General features: G+C 52.5%; 3 protein-coding genes across 8 annotated transcripts in view; 2 read left to right on the top strand and 1 right to left on the bottom strand.

Moving 5' to 3' along the window:
* Kyat1 (kynurenine aminotransferase 1) overlaps positions 1–5971 on the top strand; it is a 31207-nt gene extending 25236 nt beyond the window's left edge. For 5 of the 6 annotated variants that reach the window (XM_046451563.2, XM_046451562.2, XM_046451565.2 and 2 more), the window contains 11 exons: positions 1068–1215; positions 2156–2305; positions 2394–2480; positions 2710–2838; positions 3241–3361; positions 3866–3942; positions 4049–4138; positions 4258–4444; positions 4527–4606; positions 5318–5404; positions 5494–5971. In XM_046451563.2, the coding sequence (XP_046307519.1) occupies positions 1068–1215; positions 2156–2305; positions 2394–2480; positions 2710–2838; positions 3241–3361; positions 3866–3942; positions 4049–4138; positions 4258–4444; positions 4527–4606; positions 5318–5404; positions 5494–5559 (1222 nt within the window). In that variant the 3' untranslated portion in view covers positions 5560–5971. The remainder of the gene's footprint in view (positions 1–1067; positions 1216–2155; positions 2306–2393; positions 2481–2709; positions 2839–3240; positions 3362–3865; positions 3943–4048; positions 4139–4257; positions 4445–4526; positions 4607–5317; positions 5405–5493) is intronic. The other variant, XM_046451566.1, reaches the window with a different exon arrangement.
* Positions 5972–11979: 6008 nt separating this feature from the next.
* On the top strand, positions 11980–18518 carry Spout1 (SPOUT domain containing methyltransferase 1). The gene is made up of 12 exons (XM_046451567.2): positions 11980–12075; positions 12609–12654; positions 12916–13044; positions 13536–13695; positions 14017–14106; positions 14224–14273; positions 14492–14622; positions 15787–15859; positions 15975–16073; positions 16523–16625; positions 16794–16941; positions 17800–18518. The coding sequence occupies exons 1-12, from the start codon at positions 11995–11997 to the stop codon at positions 17866–17868; spliced, it is 1179 nt and encodes a 392-aa protein (XP_046307523.1). The 5' UTR covers positions 11980–11994; the 3' UTR covers positions 17869–18518.
* Positions 17950–21334, bottom strand: Endog (endonuclease G). Its single transcript, XM_046451568.2, has 3 exons — positions 20535–21334; positions 19232–19341; positions 17950–18306 (listed from the first exon to the last, which is right to left on the bottom strand). The coding sequence occupies exons 1-3, from the start codon at positions 21045–21047 to the stop codon at positions 18024–18026; spliced, it is 906 nt and encodes a 301-aa protein (XP_046307524.1). The 5' UTR covers positions 21048–21334; the 3' UTR covers positions 17950–18023.
* Positions 21335–21495: the final 161 nt, after the last annotated feature.

Genomic DNA, 21495 nt, shown 5'->3' with positions numbered 1-21495 from the left:
GGCAGTCACAAGGCTCTCTTGCCAATAAGGTAGCATCCAGCTCTGTGAGATGCCAGAAGAGACAAGAGGGCAGCCTGTCCCCCCGGAGCCTTTGAGCCTCACATCCCCTGTCCCAACCACCATGGAACATCCTCCTTCCAATTTTGGGTCTACCATTTGCTGCTGTGTGACTCTGGGCCTATCACTCCCCACTCTGAGCCCTAGCAACTCTGGGCCTCCAGAGGCATTGTGGAAGTTGGTGGAAGATGACAGATTTTAGATATAAATGATATCTAAATTTGCATAATTAGGCTGGCAGGACCCTATTCTGTCCAGAGTGGGGTAAAGATTACTTAGAGATATACATACAGATATATATACATACATACATATATATACATACATACATATTATAGATAGATAGATAGATAGATAGATAGATAGATACATAGATAGATATAGCCTGGTCGTGCCTGTGGTACCTGGAAGACCTTGTCAGCTCTGTCCCCAGAGTGGCCCAGAGGGTGTGCCTCAGAGGTCCTCCTGAAGGTCATGTGGTCAGGGATTCACACTATACTGTGGACACATCCAATAATGAGTTAAGCAATCGCTTGGCAGGTCTCCACAGGTGTTCTTGTTATTTTTATTTATTTATTTATCTCACCCCACCCCCAGTGTTAGATGGAACCCAGGGCCTGGTGCGTGCTAGGCAGAAGTACCACTGAGCCCCATCTCCTGCCCACTCAATAGCTGTTTTTAAACAGGGTAGGACAGGGAAGGACAGAAAATGGTGTGGTTGTGGTCCTTCGTACTCTGCAGTGTTTGGGATGGGAACAATGTTTCTTCCCCTGGATCATGGTCAGGGAAGCTTGAAATCCTCCTTGCCGACCCGTGTGTTCGTCACAGTGTCTGGTCGATCTCTTGTCGACTGTGGGACCAATTGTGACCCCAGGCAGATCTATAGGTTGGGGGCCGATGCCAGTTGTCCAGGTTTCGCCATCGGGCCTAGGCATGCTCACTCTGGCCTGGAAACAGAAGTCCAGCAGGGTAGAGGGGTGATCTGGGACCAACTCTCTGTTTGTCCCCAGGGTGGAGTTTATCGAACTGTCCAAAGAGTATGAAACTGTGAACTTGGGCCAGGGCTTCCCCAACTTCCCACCCCCAGACTTTGCTGTGGAAGCTTTTCAGCAGGCCGTCAGCGAGGACTTCATGCTCAACCAGTACACCATGGCCTTTGTGAGTTTGCTGGTCTCTCTTGGGGGGCCTGGGGAGCCAGAGGGAATGACCAGCCGGTGGAGAGATCATGGGGCAGGGTGGAGAGCAGGGAATTCAATCTGGCCATGGTTCAGGGTTTACTGACCTCTTCTGACCCAGGCCCTGTGCCTCATGGCCTAGTGGGGAAGGCAGACCAGAAGCCAGTCATAACCAAGGGGGTGTGGGCAGGCACCGTGGAGGAGGTGGCACATGGGAGCAGCTCCCACGAGCCCCAGCCCCGCCCAGCCTTGTGTGTTTTCTGCGTCCACAAGCACATGGATCCCATCTTCCCCCAAAGTTAGGTGCTTCAAAAGCTGCAAAATAAAGGCCTATTTCTGCTTCACCCGTATGTGACTTTAGCCAAGTCATTTTCTCTTTCTGGGTGTCTATTTTTCTATGTATCAAATATCTGTCGTTTGGTTGTTGTTGTTGTTGTACTAAGAATGCAACCCAGAAGCACTTTATCTCTGAGCCGCATCCCCAGTCCCTTTCTATTTTTTATTTTGAAACAAGGTCTTGCTAAATCGCTCAGGCTGACCTCAAACTTGCAATCCTCTGTCCTCAGCCTCCTGAATCACTGGGATTATGGGGGTGCACCAACATTCCTAGTCTTGCAAGGCTGCTGGGAGGATCCGATGAGCACAGACGTGCTTTTTAACTCACTGACCCACCTGGGAGGTGTAGAGTCTCCACGGCCTTGGGCCCTGCCACACTGTGCTGGCCAAGGAAGGCCCTCTGTCAACCTTCCCACCACATGCCAGTCCCAGGCAGGGACCCAGATCAGAAGAGGCTCATTGGCAGAGGCTGGTGGAGAAAGTGAGAGAGCTCATCCCCAGGAGTTGGCTTTGCCCTGAGGCCTACACTAGAAGGTGCTAGAATTGCCTAGGGTTGAGTCTGGAGGGCTGACCCTGCTGTCCTGCAGGGTTACCCACCCCTGACAAAGATCCTGGCGAGTTTCTTTGGGAAGCTGCTGGGACAGGAGTTGGACCCACTTGAGAACGTGCTGGTGACCGTGGGTGCCTATGGGGCCCTGTTCACAGCCTTCCAGGCCCTGGTGGACGAAGGAGATGAGGTGGGTGACATGACTCGGGCTGGGTGGGGTGATGGGGGGGTGATGGGTCAGAGCAGTGCTGACCCCAGTGATCTGATCCTTGTCCCAGGTCATCATCATCGAACCTTTTTTTGACTGTTATGAGCCCATGACATTGATGGCTGGGGGTCGCCCTGTGTTTGTGTCCCTGAAGCCGGTAAGGATGCCATGTGGGGTGTGGTGGGCCCAGGGACCCACGGACTGGGTGGGACTGGGCCCAGGGAGATGGGACAGAAAGGACACAAGTGAAGGAGACCAGGTCCTGTGGGCTGGGAGGTGTAGTGGCCTCCAGAGCCCCAGGGAGGAGGTGGAGGGGGCAGATGCCCAAGGAGGGGACTTAAATGTCAGGGGGTAACTATAGCCACCCTTCCCACCTCCTCTTGCAGAGCCCCACCCAGGATGGGGAGCTGGATTCCAGCAGCAACTGGCGGCTGGACCCCACAGAACTGGCCAGCAAGTTCACGTCCCGGACCAAAGCCCTGGTCCTCAACACACCCAACAACCCCCTGGGAAAGGTACCTGGGACAGCTCTGTTCAGGGACCCTCCACCTGCATTCAAGTCCCGGCTCTTCCTGACAAGCTTCCTCGGGGCCTCAGTTTCTTCATCTGTGGAGTGGGAGGGTTGCCCGCCATGACCTGAGGATGGAGGTGCCAGAGTCGCAGGGAAAGAAAGGGGCAAGAATCTCAGGGAAGTGAAGGGTGGGTTGGTGGGGACAGTGACTTGCCTCTCGGCATTTCCTCGACTGTAAATAGGAACCTGAGGGACCATCTCACAGGGTCGGTGCAGCCGAGGTGTGATGGGATGGTGCAGGAAAGCCCCCAGCAGCCAGCATGGCCACAAGCCCTCTGTCTGAGCAGGACTTTGCATTTGGGAATGGTACCGGCTGCAGACCTGTGCCACCCCTGGGTCCCTGCAGGTGTTCTCCAAGGCGGAGCTGGAGCTGGTGGCCAGGCTGTGCCAGCAGCATGACGTGCTCTGCATCTCGGATGAGGTGTACCAGTGGCTGGTCTATGACGGGCTCCAGCACATCAGCATTGGTGAGCCGGGCTGGGGGTGGGCCTCGAGGCCAAGCTGGGAGCACAGGCCTGTCACTTAAACCAGGGACCAAGAAGGGGCTGTGGGGCTGTGTAGGTCATATGATCTTGGGCAGTGACTTCACCACCCTAGAAGGAAGGTCACAGTATCACCTACCTCTGAGGTTGTCTTGAGCATAAGATTAAATAAGTCCTTGGTGGGCCCTTGGCCTGGGTCCCACCTGCAATCCCATCTACTCCAGAGACTGAGGCAGGAGGGTCCTGAGTTCAAGGCTAGCCTTGGCAACTCCGTCAGACTTGACTCAAAAGTAAATAAAAAATAAAAAGGACCGGCCTGTAGCTCAGTGGCAGAGGGCTTATCAAGAATGTACGAGGGGTCTGGGCTCAACCCCCAGTCCTGCCCCTCCCTCCCTGAGTCCTTGGGGTAGAAAGCCTGTGCTTCCCCAGAGTCAGGTCACCTGCTCCTGCCCTTGCCCATCCCAGCAGCCTGTCTTTAACTTTGGACAGCCAGCCTCCCTGGCATGTGGGCCCGGACCCTGACCATCGGCAGTGCTGGGAAAACATTTAGTGCCACAGGCTGGAAGGTGAGTCCCTGTGGGCATGGGGCAGCCTCCCGTCCAGGCCTGGGAACCGAGAGAGCCTGTGGCCAGGGCCCGGGAAGCTTCATTCCCTACCTGTGTCCCCATCCAGGTGGGCTGGGTCCTAGGCCCAGATCATATCATGAGGCACCTGCGGACTGTGCACCAGAACTCCATCTTCCACTGTCCCACGCAAGGCCAGGTAAAGAGGAGCAGGGCACCCTTTGTGGGCAGGGGGTGTACACAAGGACAAATGAAAATGGGCGGGCTGGCTCCAGTGCCCAGGCACAGCTGACCTGCCTGTCCATTTGCCCTGCCCAGGTTGCAGTAGCCAAGAGCTTTGAGCGGGAGCAGCTCCACATGGGCCAACCCAGCAGCTACTTTGTGCAGTTGCCAAAGGCCATGCAGCGAAACCGTGACCACATGACACACAGCCTGCAGTCTGTGGGCCTGAAGCCCGTCTTGTCCCAGGGAAGCTACTTCCTCATCGCAGACATCTCAGACTTTAGTGAGTGGGACTGGCCAGTGTCTGCTGGCAGGGTCTGGGGAATGGTGCCTTCCCAGGGCTCAGCCTGGCCTCTGTCCCCCAGAAAGCAAGATGCCTGACTTGCCTGGTGCCGCAGAGGAGCCATATGACAGACGCTTTGTCAAGTGGATGATCAAAAACAAGGTGGGCTGGCCCTCTGACAAGGTCACATGGGGTGCACTGCTCAAGTACGCCCAGCTAAGGGACACCCGTCTGCCCCTGCCATGGGCCGGGCGCAGGGTTAAACCCACTTCAAGAAAGAGGGAATGGCCAGGCATGGTGGCACACACCTGAAATCCCAGGGATTTGGGAGACTAAAGCAGGAGGAGCACTAATTCAAGGCCAACCTCCGCATCTTAACAAAGCCCTAAGTAACTTAGCAAGACCCTGTCTCAAGGTAAAAAATAAAAAGGGCTGGTTCAGTGGTGAAGCACCTCTGGGTTCAGTTCCTAGTAGAAAAAAAGAAAAAAAAAGGGAACATATTTCTAATGTGCTCCAAAATGGCATGCTGGCTGGCAGGAATGCCCACCCCTCTCTGGGTCTTAGTGGTCCATCTGTGCAGTAGGGAGGTGGCCCAGGCCTCCGAGTCCCACCCAGCTGGGAATGCGTCCTCAGCCTTCTTTCTTCTCTGGCTCTGCTGGCTGCTGCATGGTCTAGCCTCTTGGTGCCACCTCCCTCACTGCCCAAGCGGGGACCTGGCATGATGCCCGGGGTCCCAGGTCTGAGCTGACTCAGCCTCCAAGGCGATGCGCTGGGCTGACTGTCCTGCAGCCCCTCCTGGAAAACTCCTTGTCTCCTAATCCGGGGCTGCCAGACCACAGGGCTGAGTGGACACATGGGCTTCCTCCTCCCCAGGGCCTGGTGGCCATCCCGGTCTCCATCTTCTACAGCGTGCCACATCAGAAGGACTTTGACCACTACATCCGCTTCTGTTTTGTGAAGGTAAGGGTGGGCTGGGGTGTGTCTAGTGCCTGCGCTTCTGCAGGCTGCGAGGCGCGGGCAGGAGGGAGGACCAGTGTGTGTCAATGCAGGATGAAGCCACACTCCAAGCCATGGACAAGAAGCTGCAGAAATGGAAAGCTGAGCTCGGGCCCTGAGGCTGTCCCGCGCCCTGCACCACACCGTCCCATAGCTCTCTGTCCCTGTTCCAGCTCTCTCCACTTCATGGAGCATGGGACTGCTCTATGATGCAGAGTGTTCCCAAGGGAGAGCCCCTGCTTGGTCTTGGGGCCTCAGCAGTCCCCTCCCACAGCCTGTGTCCTGGCTCAGAGGCCAGAGAGGCCTGACCTGGGCCTCTCCTTCTCCATCCCTAGTTGGTTTTCAGGTTGTCAGTCTCTTCTGTTCTCCCCAGACTTGGCTGGGGCTGAACAGGGCAGAGTTTGAGGCCTGGAGTCCCAGCAGGGTCCCCAGCCCTGCACTCACCGTGCCTCATCTCAGCCTGTCTCCGGGAAGTCAGCTCCAGGCTTGAGTCCTTTTGCCCATAATAAAGTTTGAAGTTTGAAAACTTCACTTCTGTCTGCTTCAGACCCTGGTATCAACCCCTGAGCCAGGCTTCGTCAGAACAGGAAGAATCTCAGAGAACTCCAGCTCACCCTTTTCCTTTATACAAAGTTTCTGTGGAGTAAAACGAAGGCCCAGAAAAGAGTGGGGCGTTGGGACTTGTCTGAAGTCACAGGGCTCATTCCTGAGAAATCCAGGCCCCTGGGCTGCCCTCCACACCCCTCACCTTCTGATGGTGCTGGCTGGCTGGGCTGGGGGCTGTGTGGGTGCGTAGTGCACAGGGGCTTCTGACAGGAAAGACACGGACCTTCTCACAGGGGTCAGAGAACAATTTGGTGTGGGCAGTGGGGGCCAGCAGGCCATTGTAACTCCTGTATGGGACAGGAGAAGCAGGGACCGAGGTCTCTGCAACCCCATTTGCCAGCTACCCAGATGAGCACATCTTCCCAAACAGCCCCCAGAGACAGTTGTCTCCACTGCATGTGAAAAGCTCTGTTGGAAGGGTTGGAAAGGGAGGTGACATGCCCAGGGCCATCTGACTCCAAAAGGTCATGTTGTGGTGCATTTGAAATGCACCACAGGTCAGTCTGGAAGCAGGGCATGGAACTTTATTCACCAAGGGGCCAAAAGGACAGCAAGCAAGTTGCCTCTGCACCCTTTGACCCCCACCATGAGTTAGAGCACACTTTTTATAGCCCAAAACCACAAGTGAAGTATGTATGGTGCCAGGGATTGAACCCAATGCCTCACACATGCTAGGCAAATGCTCTACCACTGAGCCACAACCTCCACCCTTCTTTTTTTTTAATATTTATTTTTTAGTTGGAAACAACATCTTTATTTTATTTATTTTTATGTAGTGCTGAGGCTTGAACCCAGGTCCTCGCACATGCTAAGTGAGCACTCTATCACTGCTACAACCCCAGCCCAAAACCGTGTTTTAATAATACATTGTATAAAAATAAAAGAAACATTTTTCAGCCACTGTGCATTGCCAAAGAGGTTGTGCTTAGCAGGAGGTGAGTTACACGTTTCTCATGTGTAAGAAACATTTCTTACATGAAATGAAATCTCAGTGGGGCTGGGGATTTAGCTCAGTTGGTAGAGTGCATGCCTACCACGCACAAGGCCCGAGTTCGATCCCCAGCACCAACAGAAAAGACAAAAAGAAATGGAGTCTCAGGGTAAAATGGAGTTTGTCTGGTCAAGGCACATATAGTTTGACCCACAACAGTCAAAGTGGGATTTGATCCCACATGGGTCCTTCTGGAAAGCAGTGGCAGCTCCTGAGTCCATCTGGACAGTGGTCCTGGGGCAGGCTGCATTGACAGAGGGAGCCCATGAGTTTCAGTCTTTCCTAGATAGACAGATAGATTTGGGGCCACACCTGGCTAAGGCCAGTGATGCGCTCAGTCACGCCCAGGTAATACACCTGTGAAAAGAGAAATTTACAGCAAACTTAGTGTGAAGGTCTTATTAGCTATTATGGTTTAGACATGAGGTGTCCCCTAAAAGCTCATATAAGACAATGCAAGAACATTCAGAGGTAAAATGATTGGGTTGTGACAGCCTTAACCCAATCAGTGAATGAATCCACTGATAGAATAACTGAGTGGTAATTGAGGATTAGGGGTGTGGCTGGAGGAGGTGGATGTTGGGGGCCATGGCCTTGGGGTATACATGTGTATCTGCTGAGTGGAGTTTCTCTCTGCTTCCTGGAGCTATGCTCCCAATTGCTTTCCTCAGCCACTCTTCCACCATGATGTTCTGCCTCATCTTGAGCCCGGAGGAATGGAGCCACCTGTCTATGGACTGAGACCTCTGAAGGCAGGATCCCCAAATGAACTTTTCCACCCCTAAAGTCGTTCTTGTCAGGTCTTTTAGTCACAGCAGCAAAAAAGCTGACTAAAACGTTGGCACTTATTAGTGATTCTGGAATCAGGTAATATCTAGTTTTATAAAATAGGATGAGTGCTCAGATCAGCTGAGCAGAAGGGATTGGCTTAATAGGCAGTAAAGGACTGAAGAAAGCAGAAATAAGAACTGGTCACTTCAATGTTCGTTTCCTTAAAGGGCTACAATGGACGGGACTCATTTACCACACTGGCTCAGGTACACTGAGCTCCTTCTCACTGGTTGATGTGAACTTCTGAGTTCTGGAAAAGTGGTTCATTTTCAAAGTTTGATTTTATCACATGCCACAAAGCATGAATGACTCCATTCTGGTCTGTTGGGGCCCCTGCAGGAGCTTAGTCCAAAACAATGCCCTGTAAATTGTTTATCAACCCCACATAGAAACCCTGAAGCCATGAGGTTTAGGCAACTTCTGGTTGGGTGAACACCTCCTTGTTCTAGAGAGTGGGTGGGTGGCTAGAGAGGGCACAGGAGCTATCTGTGCCCCCTCCCCTGATACCTTGCCTCATGTACTTCTAACATCTGGCTCTTCCTCAGCTGTGTCCTTTACAGCTGTAATATCAAACAGAGCTTCCTTGTGTTCCGTGAGTCATTCTAAGAAATTATAGAACCTGAGGGAGAATTGTGGGAAATATCTAAGCTTGTAGCCAGCCAGGCAGAAGTGCAGGCAAACTGCAGACCCCACTGTTGACCAGCATCTGAAGCAGAGCCAGTCCTATGGGCCCGAGCCCTTAACCTGTGGCTTCTACACTAACTTTGATAGTTGTCAGGATTGAATTTGCTGGGCACAGTGGCACATGCCTGTAATTCCAGTGACTCAGGAGGCTGAGGCAGGAGAAACAAAAGTTCAAAGCCAGTCTCAGCAACTTAGTGAGGCCCTAAGCAAATTAGCAAGACTCTGTCTCAAAATAAAAAATAAAAAGTGGACACAGCTCAGTGGTAAATTTCCCTGGGTTCATCCTAGTGCCAAAAAGAAAAAGAAAAAAAATTGAATCGTAGGATACTAATTTAGTGTCAGAATTGTTATTTATTTAGGGACTGGGATTGTGGCTCAGCGGTAGAGCGCTCGCCTAGCACGTGCGAGGCGCTGGGTTAGATCCTCAGCACCACATAAAAATAAATAAATAAATAAATGAAAGGTTTTGTGTCCAACTACAAATAAAAAAAATTAAAAAAAAAAAGAATTGTTATTTATTTATATTCTCTTATGGTATTAGGAATGGAACTCAGGTCTCACACATGCTAGGCATAGTGCTATACCACAGAGTCACATCCCCAGCCTAGAACTGTCATTGGAACCTATTTGGTGCCAGAACAACATAAGTCACTGCCCTCCTTTTCCTTCTAAGTCACAGTGTGGTACTATCACTGGTCCAGAGGACTACTATGAAATGAAATGCCAGCACCAGGGCTCAGCGGTGGAGCCCCTAACCACAGCACACCAAGTAGCCTGAAATTGGCAAAGCCCTTGGTGGTGGTAAATGCATGGATTTCTTGATTAGAACCACCTTACCAAAGACCCCATGTCTAATAAATCAACCAAGAATGTGCCCATAACCATTTTAGAGGTTCCAAACCTTAGGCTGAGTCACTCAGCTCGAGTATAGATCTAGTCTTAGTTGTGTAAGCGTGACTGTGCACCTTCATTCAGGGGTATGGAGAGAAAAGGTGCAATAAACACGTCCCTGTAATATCAACATACACTGAGTAAGAAGTAACTTTATAATCATTATGGTCAATATGCAAGAATGTTTTTTTATGGTGTCTGAAATGTTCAAGAATCTGGCATATGGACTTAAAATTTTTCTTTTATTTACTGATACATAAAAACAAATTTGTACATGTAAATGGGCTACATGTTATTTTCAATTCATGTGTACTGGAATTGAAGTTTAAAGTTTAATGCCAGCTGATACTAAATTTATTTTTTATTATTTATTTGTTTGTTTATCTATTTTTGCAGTGCTAGGAATCAAACCCAGGGTCTATCCCTAGCCTCAGGGTCTTGTTAAATTGCTGAGGCTAGACTTGAACTCGTGATCCTCTTGCCTCAGCCTCCTGAGTTACTGGAATTACAAGCATATACCACTACATGTGGCTTATCTTCTTTTTTAATATTTATTTTTTAGTTGTAGTTAGACACAATACCTTGATTTTATTTATTTATATGTGGTGCTGAGGTTTGAACCCAGGGCCTTGCACGTACCAGACAAGTGCTCTACCATTGAGCCACATAACTCCCTGGCTTATCTTTAATATTTGCTTTTAAATGTATCATTCATTGCTGGCAAAGTGGTCCAATCACTTTGAAGAGAGTTTAGCAGTTTCTTACAAAGCTGTACATAAGCTGAACACAGTCTTACCATTGGACCCAACAACTGGATGAATTGAAAACTCACATTTATACAAAACCCCACATGTGAATATCTAAAGCAGTTTGGTTTATAATTGCCAATAAATGGAAGCAGAGCTGGAGGTGTAGATTAGTGTTAGAGCATTGCTCTAGCACACACAGCCCTGAGATTCATTTCCAGCAGTGTGTGTGTGTGTGGGGGGCACATGTGTGTGCATGCTGGCCATGGTGGTGCAAGCCTGTAATCCCAGAGACTCAGGAGGCTGAAGCAGAAGGATGGCAAGTTTGAAGCCAACCTCCACAATTTAGCAAGACCTTGTCTCAAAACAAAAAATAAAAAGGGCTGGGGATGTAGTTAAGTTGTTAAGCCCCACTGGGTTCAATCTTCAGTACCAAAAAATAGAGGAGGAGAAGGAGTTTGGGGGAGGGAGAGAAGGAAGCAAACTGAAAAGTTGAATAGATAAACTGTGGCACTTCCATCCAATAAAATAGCATCTATCAATAAAAAGTAATGAATAAGTCACACAAAGAATGGAGGAAACTTAAATTCATATCCTTTAATGAAAGAAGCCAATCTGAAAAGGCTACATACTGTATGATTTCAACTCTATGAAATTCTGGAAGGTAAAACTATAGAGACAAATTCCTACTGTAATAATGATACATGCCTATGCTTCAGTCAAAACCCATAGAATGGGGCTGGAGTCATAGCTCAGTGGTAGAGTTCTTATCTAGCATTGTGAGGCACTGGGTTCGATCCTCAGTACCATATACAAATAAATAAATAAACGTATTGTCTTCATCTACAACTAAACAACAACAAAAACATAAAATGCACTCAAAGAGAGAACTCTTGTGTAGACTACAGAACCTTGGTTGATAACAATGTATCATTTTTGTTTACCAAGTATAACAATGTAGCACACCACTGCAAGATGTTAACAATTTAAAAAAAATACAGGTTTAGAAGAGGTCTGTGTCAAACTCCTCAATTTTCAAATTAAAACTGCTTTAGGGCTAGGGCTGTAGCTCAATGGTAAAGCACCTGCCTCGCATGTGTGAGGCACTGGGTACTATTCTCCGGCACCACATAAAAATACTGTATTTTTTTACAACTAAAAAAAAAAAAAAAAAAAAAAAAAAACCTGCTTTGGCCAGGTGGTGGCGCATGCCTGTAATCTCAGCAGCTCAGGAGCCTGAGGCAGGAGGATGCAAGTTCGAAGCCAGCACTCAGCAATTTAGTGAGGTCCTAAGCAACTTAAGGAGACCCTGCCTCAAATTTAAAAATACAAAGAACCGGAGACTTAACTCAGTGGTAATTTCCCTGGGTACTAAAGAGAGAGGTTGCGGGAGAGAGGGAGAGAGAGAAAGTAAATGAAAGTAAGAGCTGGAGTTGTGGCAGAGCGCTTGCCTGGCTCGTGTGAGGCGCTGGGTTCAATCCTCAGCGCCACATAAAATTCATAAACACACACATACATAGGTGAATGTATTTTTTTTTTAAAAAAAAAAACTGGATTAAATTGTTTCTAACGTGATTTCCAGCTCTGGGCCTGAGAGTCCCCTTGCATAAAACGACGCTGAGGTCTGGCTGGTGCCGACTCAAGAACGCGGCTCTCGATCCAACCCGGGTCGGGGAAAGACCCAGAAGGCCGCGCTCCGCACCACTGAGCCCACCAGTGCCCAAGAGCTCCCCTCGCGGACGCACCTCGGCCACGCCCCACTAGTTCTCCGATTGGACGGCTCGGCGGGGGTGTGGCCGGAAGGCATGGGTCTGATTGGCAGGGGCGTGGCCGACGGCACGCGGCGGAACATGGCGGAGCGCGCGAGGAAGCGGCCCTGCGGCCCGGTAGGTACTGGTAGGCGGGGGTCCTGCCAGCCCCCGGCGCTCGGGGAGTGAGAACGACCCACGTGGGGGCTGGTGGCGGGTCCCGCCAGCGCCTCCCGCTCCCTGCTCCTCGAGGAAGGTGTTGCATGCCGGTTGACGCGTGTGCCCCCGCCCGGATGCGATTAGGAGGTGGGAGTCGGGGCCGAGGCCAGCGCTGGGACTCGGCGGGCAGCCAAGGCCGACGAGTCCCTGTGGTTCTGCGGCGGGGGCTGCATTCCAGAGGTGGAACCCGCCCTCACCCTGAGCCTTTTCTTGCCTTGTCTTCTGATTCCCATGGCGGCTATGGCCGGTCCTGCCCCTGAGCCGAACTCATTCAACAGTTTAATGCCTATCATGGCCTGATCTCAGGCATTGTGGGTACAGGGGGTCCCTGCCCTCCTGAGGCGTTTTCTGTGGTAGAGGGACAGGTTGGCTGTGGAGCCCTATGTGTGCTCCCTTCGCAGATGTGACCATTCAGCCTCTCACTCTTAATCCTCCTCCTACTCCTGCTCCAGGGTGAACATGGCCAAAGGGTGGAGTGGCGAAAATGGAAGCAACAGAGTAAGTACCGGCCGGGCCTGGCTGGGCCTGGGGTGGGAAAGAGTGACTGTTCTCCTGGCCATTCCAGGAGAACACAGCCAGCCTTGGCCAGACACAGGGAAGGACACAAATTTATCCCCTCTGGGTCTTGCACCTCTTGCAGCTCTGGCTGCTTGCCCAGCAATACCCCAGCACTCAAGCTGTCCTAATGAGAGGTAATGATCCCTCTGACTGCTCCAAGTCACTCTCTCCCCACACCAATCAGGATGTTCTCTTATTCAGAGAAAGAGGAGAAAAAGAAGTGGAAGGACATGAAATTGACAAAAAAACTGGAGAAGCAACGGGCACAAGAGGAGCAGACAAAGCGACAGAAGGAGGAGGAGGAGGCAGCTGCCCAGAGGGAAAACCAAGGTGTGTGGCTGAGTCCTGGGGAGGGGCACAGGATATGGCTTCAGCAGATGTCCTGCAGGCAGAGCAGAGAATGTCATATCTGGAAGAGTCTCAAGTGACCATTGGGTCCAAACGTCCTGATAGAAACTGAGGCCCAGAGAAGAGGAGGGACTCTTTACTGAGTCCTAACCTCCTACTTAAGTAGATTTCAAGCATCATGTCTCTTAACTTTTGTCCTCCAGAACCTTGACATTTTCTTCCTTCCCTGCCTTGCTTTTCTTCTTTCTTCTTTTTCTTTCTGCTGGGGATGGAATCCAGGCCCTCACACATGCTGAACTACATCCCCAGACTAAAATTTCATGGTATTAATGATTGTTGTTGTTGTTTTTACTTTCTTATTGAGCTTTCTGAATGCTTCAATTTCATTTAATTTTTATTTCACAATGAAGTTGTTTCTTTGTCTTCCCATTATAAATAATGCATGCTTAACAACACCCTCTTCTGCTGCCTAGGACGGCCCTACACTCTGAGCGTGGCCCTGCCAGGCTCTATCCTGGACAATGCCCAGTCACCTGAGCTTCGTACCTACTTGGCTGGCCAGATTGCCAGAGCCTGTGCCATCTTCTGTGTGGATGAGATTGTGGTGTTCGATGAGGAGGGTCACGATGCCAAGTGAGAGGCCATCCCAAGGGCCTGGGAGCTCAGGGAGGAGGAAGGGGCTGCCAGGGTTGGCTGTGACTTCACTCTTTCCACCTGCCCAACTCTTCCAGAGTCTAAAATGCTGCAGTATAATCCTTAGTGGGTCCACTGGCCAGGCATGGGCAATGACCACAGAGGTCACATTAGTTGGGAGGAGCTCTAGAATGAGACTGTTGTTTGCTTTTGTTTGTGTGGTTGGTTTTTGTGCTGGATTTTGAATTCAGGGCATATACTCTATCACTGAGCTATATCCGAAGCCAGAAATTGGATTTTGAGTCATGTCTTTCTCTCCAGGACTGTGGAAGGAGAGTTTAAGGGAGTCGGCAAGAAGGGGCAGGCATGTGTACAGCTGGCCCGTATCCTGCAGTACCTGGAGTGTCCACAGTAAGCAGTGACTTCCTTGGTCATGGGTGGGGTTGGGGGGGTGTATGGGATCAACATGCAGGTGAGCTAGGAGGTGGCTTCCCCTGGGAACTTACTGAGATCTGCATTCTTTACTAGGTACCTGAGAAAGGCATTCTTCCCCAAGCACCAGGATCTACAGTTTGCAGGTAAGCCTGGTAGGCCTGATCCCTCTTCCCATAGATCACCCCTCAGACACGAGAAAAGCATCCAGTCCCCTACCAGGTATTCAGGGGAAGGCAGGCCCAGGAGGGCAATGTCATGCCTAATGTCCAGCTGCAGGTCTGTGGCAGAGCTGCGACTTAAACCAGGGTCCTGGCCTTATCCTTGCATGCACTTCCCAGACTCCTCCTGCCACCCCCTCCAGGGCTCCTGAACCCCTTGGACAGCCCTCACCACATGCGCCAGGATGAGGAATCCGAATTCCGAGAAGGCATCGTGGTAGACAGGCCCACCCGACCAGGCCATGGCTCTTTTGTTAACTGTGGAATGAAGAAGGTAAGAACTCGGGGGGTGAGCTGTGATGTACTTCAGGGACACACGCCAGCTATGGAGGGTAGGCAGGGCATGTAGGTGGGGTGACCTGACTATAAAGCCCCATTGATGCATATTTGGGCCAGGGAAGAGCCCAAAACAAGCTTTAAGAGATAAGGCAGGAGCAAATGTACTATTTTTTACGTATTTATTTTTGGTGCTGAGGATTGGACCCAAGCCTGCTAAACATGTGCCCTACCACTGAGCTGCACCCCAGCTTTACTGTTTTTTTAAAAGCAGATCAAAAATAAGTCAGAGGGGGCTGGGGTTGTGGCTCAGTAGTAGAGCGCTCGCCTAGCAGAGGTGAGGATTGTGTTTGATCCTCAGCACCACATGAAGATAAATAAATAAAGGTATTGTGTCCATCTACAGCTAAAAAAATATTTAAAAAAACAAAAACAAATCAGAACCCTGTAATAACAAACTGAAAACTACTCAGACTCCAGTGTGACACAGAGCCAAGCTTGGGAGTAGAACACTAATTTACTTCCTGTTCATTCAAGTCCCCTGGAGTCAGAGACAGAAACAGTGAAGTGTGTGGGATTCCCCCACCCCCAAAAAAGAACAGACCAGACATGAATGGCTAAAAGTAGACCAGGATGACACAAACAAAAGGGAAAAGCATGAGAAACTCTCAGAATGATAAGAGAGTGCCCACCAAGGGTGATAAATTCCAAATTGGGGCAGAACACAAATAATTGTCACTCATCACAGCTAACGTTTAACCATTTACTTCATGCCAGAGCTTGAGAAGTTTAAGAATAGCTGTTGTTTGTGGAAGGGTTTTCAGTTTGACAGATGTGGAAACTGAGGTTCAGGGGCTAAGTGACCTGCTCAAATTACTATAGCCAGTAATTAGCAAAATGATCAAAATGTGGAAAACTGGGATTTCATCTATTGGGGAAAACTCCCTGTGTGTGCTAAGCCCCTAGCCTTCATTTCTGACCAGTATCTTGTGATAGTACTATGAACAGGTCTAGCCCATTCCAAAGCAGGAGGATTGTAAATTGACCCGAACCCCTTGGGTCCCATACCAGCCCTGCCGTTCCCCCAGCAGGGTCTCAGAGGGCAATGCCTCCTACTGGTTGTGGTGGGAAACAGCATCCATTTCTTCTGGCCTCTCCCCAGGAGGTGAAGATTGACAAGAACCTGGAGCCTGGACTTCGAGTGACTGTGAGACTGAACCAGAAGCAGCTCCCAGGTATCTGGAAGCTTCCTTAACTTTTATGGTGGCCTAGCCAGCCCCACGTCTCCAAATTTCCCTCCACCTCCCTTCCCCTTGGCTCATTGTCACAGCTTCTCTATTTCCCTTCCAGAATGTAAGACCTACCGGGGAACAGTTGTGTCATCACAGGACCCTCGCACCAAAGCCGGTCTCTACTGGGGCTACACAGTCCGGCTAGCCTCCTGCCTCAGTAAGGACAGAGCTTCTCTCTCTGAATGTCCAGCCAGCCCTCTGTCTGGGAGGTGGCAGAGAGCCTTCCTTGACCCACAAGTCAAAACACAGCCCTTGCCCTACCATACTGAGTGTGTCCTGGGCAACTATCTTTTCTGTTAGCTTGGTCTCCTTGAATGCACTGCCTAGAATGTTCTTGAGGACTTCTGAGGAAAAGTATCAGAGTTGACTGATGATGTCTCAGATAGGGACAATAGGATCAAAGTTCTCCATGTTCTTAGAGCTGCTTCCTGCCCACCTTGTTTTTTCCCCCAACTAATTGCAGGCTTGGTCTCCACTGTGCCCAGTTCTGACTTCTCAAGAGTAGTGGAGGGCCCCCTTACCTGAGCCCCAGCTCCACCCTACCCCTTCAATGTAATGAACACACAGCCAAGAGCAAGACTCCCACTGAGTTGGCCTCACCCCCAGGTGCTGTGTTTTCTGAGGCGCCCTTTCAGGACGGGTATGACCTGACCATTGGGACGTCAGAGCGTGGCTCAGATGTGGCCTCTGCCCAGCTGCCCAGCTTCAGGTGGGTGCTGCCTGTGGCAGGGGACAGGGGACAGAGGCCAGGGGAAGAAAAAGAGGCAGGTACCTGCCTGGTGGGGCCAAGCTGCCTAGGCTGGGCCCCTGCTGTACTCTGGGACTGTGTTCCGTGGGGCCTTGGTGAATAGTTACTGATTCCCCCTCTGGGTGACAGGCACGCAGTGGTAGTGTTTGGGGGCCTCCAAGGGCTAGAAGCTGGAGTGGATGCTGACCCCAACCTGGAGGTGACCGAACCCAGTGTTCTCTTCGACCTGTATGTCAACACATGCCCTAACCAGGGCAGTCGCACCATTCGCACTGAGGTGAGCCCACCTGTGTTGACCTCCAGCCAGCAGCTGGGGCCTCAGATCTGTCCAAGGTAGTTAGCAGCTGGCCTGGTAGCCCATCCTGGCCAACATGCCTTCACTGGAAAGGGACTCCTCACCCCTCACTAACACAAACTGTGGCAGGGAGATGAGTGCAGTGCAGGAGGGGTCCTGAATCCTGGGTGCCAGTGTTAGTCCTGTGCTCCCAGTGGGGACCCAGGCAACCTGTGCATCCCTGTGTGGGCTTCTGTTTCTATTACTGTATACTTAGTGTTCCTCAGTGGCTCCGGCTCTGCCACCTCCTCTCCTGTGACCTCAATGGGTATGGCTGCTGTCCCTTCAGGTGTCACCTGCATCCCTGTCCACTAGGAAGCATTGTGCCATTAGAGCTGAAAGCCTCAGTGCGCTCACCTCTCGCACAGAATGCTGTCTTCGTGACAGGCTGTACTGCCTGTCAGTCTCAGTGGGGTGGTAGCTTCACAGATGGACAGCCCTGGTCTCCCTGTCCCTGAGGCCCGCCCTGCCCAAGTGCTTGAGCCTGCCAGCCATACCCACAGCAGAAACCTGACCCCACTCCTGACACCCATTCAGGGAAGGTGGAGAACTCTGCTCACAGCATCACCTCCCCAGCCCAGGGAGGCTGGCATTAGTACTGTCATGCCCAATTTAGAGAGTACACAAGAGCAGGGCGTGCTGCCTGCCACAAGGCAGATCTCAGGATGAACCTGGCTGGCCCTTAACCTCCCAGGGCCCACTAAGAGCAGTCAGCTCATGGGGCGGGGCCTGGGGTGGTCAGGTAGGAGCTGGCACCCCTCTGCCTCCCCGGCCCCAGTCTGGCATTCTCTTCTCTTCCAGGAAGCCATACTCATCTCTCTGGCAGCCCTGCAGCCCAGCCTCACCCAGGCAGGCACTCAGACCACCTAAAGTTTCCCATGAGTGTCGGATATGGGTGAAGCAGCCGTGAGAGGGGCTACTGCAGGCCATCAGGACAGCCACAGCCAAGACTTCTCTCCAAAAATAACCTTCTTTAATGCAATCCAGGCCCTAGGCCTAGGCCCCCAGTCTCTAAGCTGCTGCCCTCACTTGCTACCAGCGGTAATGGCCTTAAGGTTTCCTGCTCGTGCCAGGATGTTTGGCACAAAGAGCAGCCCTGAGGCCCGCTCAATGCTCTCAATGGGTACCAGGAAGCGCTCCAGGGGAATGGCCTCATCCACGGGTGCGTTCGGCATCACGTAGGAGTGGAGCTCAATTTGTCCACCGGCTGACTCCAGGATCAGCACCTTGAAGAAGTGTGTGGGCACTGCCACGTGATTCTTGCCAATTACCTGGTACTTTACATAGGACTTCCCATCAGCCTCCGTCCTGTGGGCAGACCCAGGTGTACATGACCAAGGGCCCTGGATGGACCCAAGGATGCTTCCTCCAGGAAGCCTTCCCTTGTCTGACCTCCACCTTCTGCCCCCCACCAGATCACCCCCTCATTGTGAGGCTTCTGTGCCCTGTCCGGCTCCTCCTTGAGGCTGGAACCCACAGGAGTCAGGCGGAGTGGGTGGCAATAAATGCTGCTGAAAGAATCAGTCCTCTCATCTTCAGTTCACTAGCACGGACACATTCTGGCTGCCTGTCTGTCCTGTAGCAGTGCACCAAGAGGGCAAAGGCCAAGGCAGCGGAAACCCCAGTGCCAGCATGAGATACATGTAGGTGTGGGGACACTGGATGGGCGACTGGCTCCTCAGCAGTGTTGCCTCCATTTCACCATTCTGTGCCCTCAACGACAATGAGATCACATGTTGTAATCCCATTTTATAAGGAAAGACATTGAGGTCACTGACCCATGGCACTAGGGACTAGATGTAAGGCCTGGATTCCATCCCATGTTTGTGGACTTGAGAGGCAACTGCTTAGCTGTGACCTACTGCCTCACCTGGCCTTGTCCTCGGTGCACCAGAAACATCACTGGGCCTGACCACAGGAGCTTAGCCCTTCTACCCTGGGAGACAGAGGTGCAGAGGGACTGGAGTGAAAGCCCAGATCAGGCAGATTGGAGGGCAGGGAAGGGTCACTCCAAGCCGAGCAGAGACAGAAAGCAAGAGCCTGGTGCGAGAACAGTGAGGGCTTCCATCCCTGCAGAACATGAGGCAGGAGGTGTCAGGAGAGCAGCAAGGGGAGGTTCAGGGCCTTGTGACCACAGAGAGCTGGTCTAAGGAGGGCATCCAAAGGATTCGCTGCAGAGGAGGAATGAGGGCCCAAGGCAGAAACAGATGAGTGATGACTTTTGGGACCTCACCTGGGCAGGAAGAGCGGCCCTGTGCAGACATAGACGTTTTGGTAGGTGCGGGCCAAGCTGCGGCTATACTTCTCCAGGTTGTTCCAGGCATTCTGGTTGAGGTGGGGCACCTGGTGGAAGAAGTGAACCAGAGTGGGATCATGCCTGGGACCCTTTACCCCCTGCCACAGAGCTGCTCTGAGCCCAGGGGTGGGGTGGGGGGCATGCAGGCAGAGGAAACAAGCTCAAGGAAGGAATAGAGGTCATGTGGCTACAAGGTGGACAGAGCCTGGGCAGGGTTGACAAGGATACCTCCTGCACCCCCACTCTCACAAATCATTTTCCAGCTCAAAGAGCTACACAAAGAAAGGAGAACTTCTCCCCCTTTGAGGACACTGAGAGCCATTTGAGCTCTCCAGGGTCTCAGGAGAGCCCTCCATTTCACCATTCTGTGCCCTCAACGACAGTGAGATCACATGTTGAGATCACAGGACAAGGTCTAGGAAAAATGGATAGAGGATTGTGCATGGGAAAGAAGCTGGGTGGGAGGCTTGTGCTCATGGGTTTCACGCAGAGCCCATCTGTCTCCATCCTGGGTGCCAGGCTCTGCTGGGAACCCAGCCAGAGGTAGAGCAGCTGGTCTAGGATGTAGTGAGTGGCAGTGACACCCTGCCTGCCTGCCTGCCCACTTGCTAGTAGTGTTCCTGGTAACTGCTCACAGGCACAGAGGGCTGAAGTCTCAGCTCCTCTAGACTGCCGCCTGGATTCTCCTCCTGCTGTGTGGACCACGAAGTTACTCCAACCTTCTGAGCCTGTTCCCTCAGTGTAGCCAATGATCAGTGGGCCATGAACAGTGCTGGGCGCTTTGACTCATCACTACTGCAAGGAGGTAAACAGAAGCTTTATCCCCATTTTATTTAACTTATTTTTTGGGAATGAAACCTGAGCTCTGTCAGTAAGCTACACCCCAGCTTTTTATTTTGAGGCAGGTCTCCACTAAGTTGCCCAGGCTGGACCCTGGCGATCCTCTTGCCTCAGCCTCCCCAGCTGCTGGAATTGTAAGAATGCGCCACCGTCCCGGGCTCATCCCCATTTTACAGAGAAAGAAACTGAAGAACAAGGAGGTGCCCAGGGCTCAGTTTTTTAAGTTCAAGCCCACGTCTGAAGGCACAGCCCATGCTCAGAGCCCCAGGGCTCCTCCCTCCCGCCCGGAGCGCTCTATACGCTTAGGACCTGGAGCGTGCATTGGGCAAACAGCCTCAGGCTCAGGGAGGTGAGACGCTGGCCCCGCGTTCCGCAGCCCGGTCTAGGGCATGAGCGCTACCTGGGGCGCGACGTTGCTCAGGTAGAAGGTGTCGTCCATGGCCTTCTGGCTCCATCGATGGTTGGCGGCAGCAGCCAGGTGGCCGCGGTCGAAGCCGCTGCCGCGGTAGTCGGCATTGGTAGCGCGATGATATGCATGCACCGAGTCATCCTCGCGGAAGTCGCACGAGCGGCGGTCGCCGTCGCCGCGGAGTCGCTCGGGCCGCAGCTGCTCGACCACCCAGAGCGCGCCGCGGGTGCGCGGGTCGTAGCAAAGCACGTACGATTCTCGGGTCTTGAGCTGCGCCACGCCGGGCAGCCCGTACTTGGCCAGCTCGCCGGGCCCGCGGCCCGCTGGTCCCCCGGGCAGAGCGGGCACGGCAGGCAGCTCGGCCGCCGCAGCCACGGGCAGCACGGGCAGCCGCCCCAACAGCCCCGGCGTCGCCTGCGCGTCTGCCCGTCGCTGCCTCCAGTGCTCGGCGGCCGCACCCAGCCCCGCGCCCAGCGCCAGGGTCAGGCCGACCCGCAGCGCCATGGCCGAGCAGCTCCGCGAGGGGATGCGGCGCAGGCTGAGCGCACGCCGCGACCTCGGGCCTACCCACCCCCGGCGCTCTTAAAGGGGCATAGTCGCACCGCGGGGCCCACAGCAGGGCTGACGCAGGGTGGGGGTCGTGGAGGGTGGAATGTCCTTTCCCTCCGCTGGCAAACGCTTCCAAGGGCTTGGGACTCAGAACCAAAGGAAGTGGGACAGGCCCCAGGTGAGTGCCCGGCGCCCTTTCTTTGCCCTTTAAGTCTCAGGCCCAAGGTATGGCTCCGCCTTCACCCCTTGCACCACCGCCTCGGACCTTCCCCTCTGCGCCTGTGTGAGGCGCTCCGCGTCAGCGCCACCTGAGGCTCACGCGGGACTGTAAAGCGTTTTTATCACTTAATTTAATCCTCACAACTGCCCCAGGGGAGTTGGCGGAACCCGGACAGGACCCCAG

Source organism: Marmota monax, unplaced genomic scaffold (assembly GCF_021218885.2).
Source record: "Marmota monax isolate L192 unplaced genomic scaffold, Marmota_monax_Labrador192_F-V1.1 WCK01_AAM20220418_F8-fsc00020, whole genome shotgun sequence".
Taxonomy (NCBI): Eukaryota; Metazoa; Chordata; class Mammalia; order Rodentia; family Sciuridae; genus Marmota; species Marmota monax.
The sequence above is the reverse complement of the archived record's forward strand: the minus strand, read 5'-3'. Positions and strand labels throughout refer to the sequence as shown.

Bases quoted from the DNA above. Each gene is read 5' to 3' on its own strand.
- Spout1 (XM_046451567.2), top strand. From the start codon at position 11,995: ATGGGTCTGATTGGCAGGGGCGTGGCCGACGGCACGCGGCGGAACATG. The intron at 12,076-12,608 runs GTAGGTACTGGT...CTCCTGCTCCAG, and splicing joins GGAAGCGGCCCTGCGGCCCG to GGTGAACATGGCCAAAGGGT. The intron at 14,274-14,491 runs GTAAGCCTGGTA...CACCCCCTCCAG, and splicing joins CCAGGATCTACAGTTTGCAG to GGCTCCTGAACCCCTTGGAC.
- Endog (XM_046451568.2), bottom strand. From the start codon at position 21,047: ATGGCGCTGCGGGTCGGCCTGACCCTGGCGCTGGGCGCGGGGCTGGGT. The intron at 19,342-20,534 runs GTAGCGCTCATG...TTCTTCCACCAG, and splicing joins TGAGCAACGTCGCGCCCCAG to GTGCCCCACCTCAACCAGAA. The intron at 18,307-19,231 runs GTGAGGTCCCAA...GTCTGCCCACAG, and splicing joins GGGCCGCTCTTCCTGCCCAG to GACGGAGGCTGATGGGAAGT.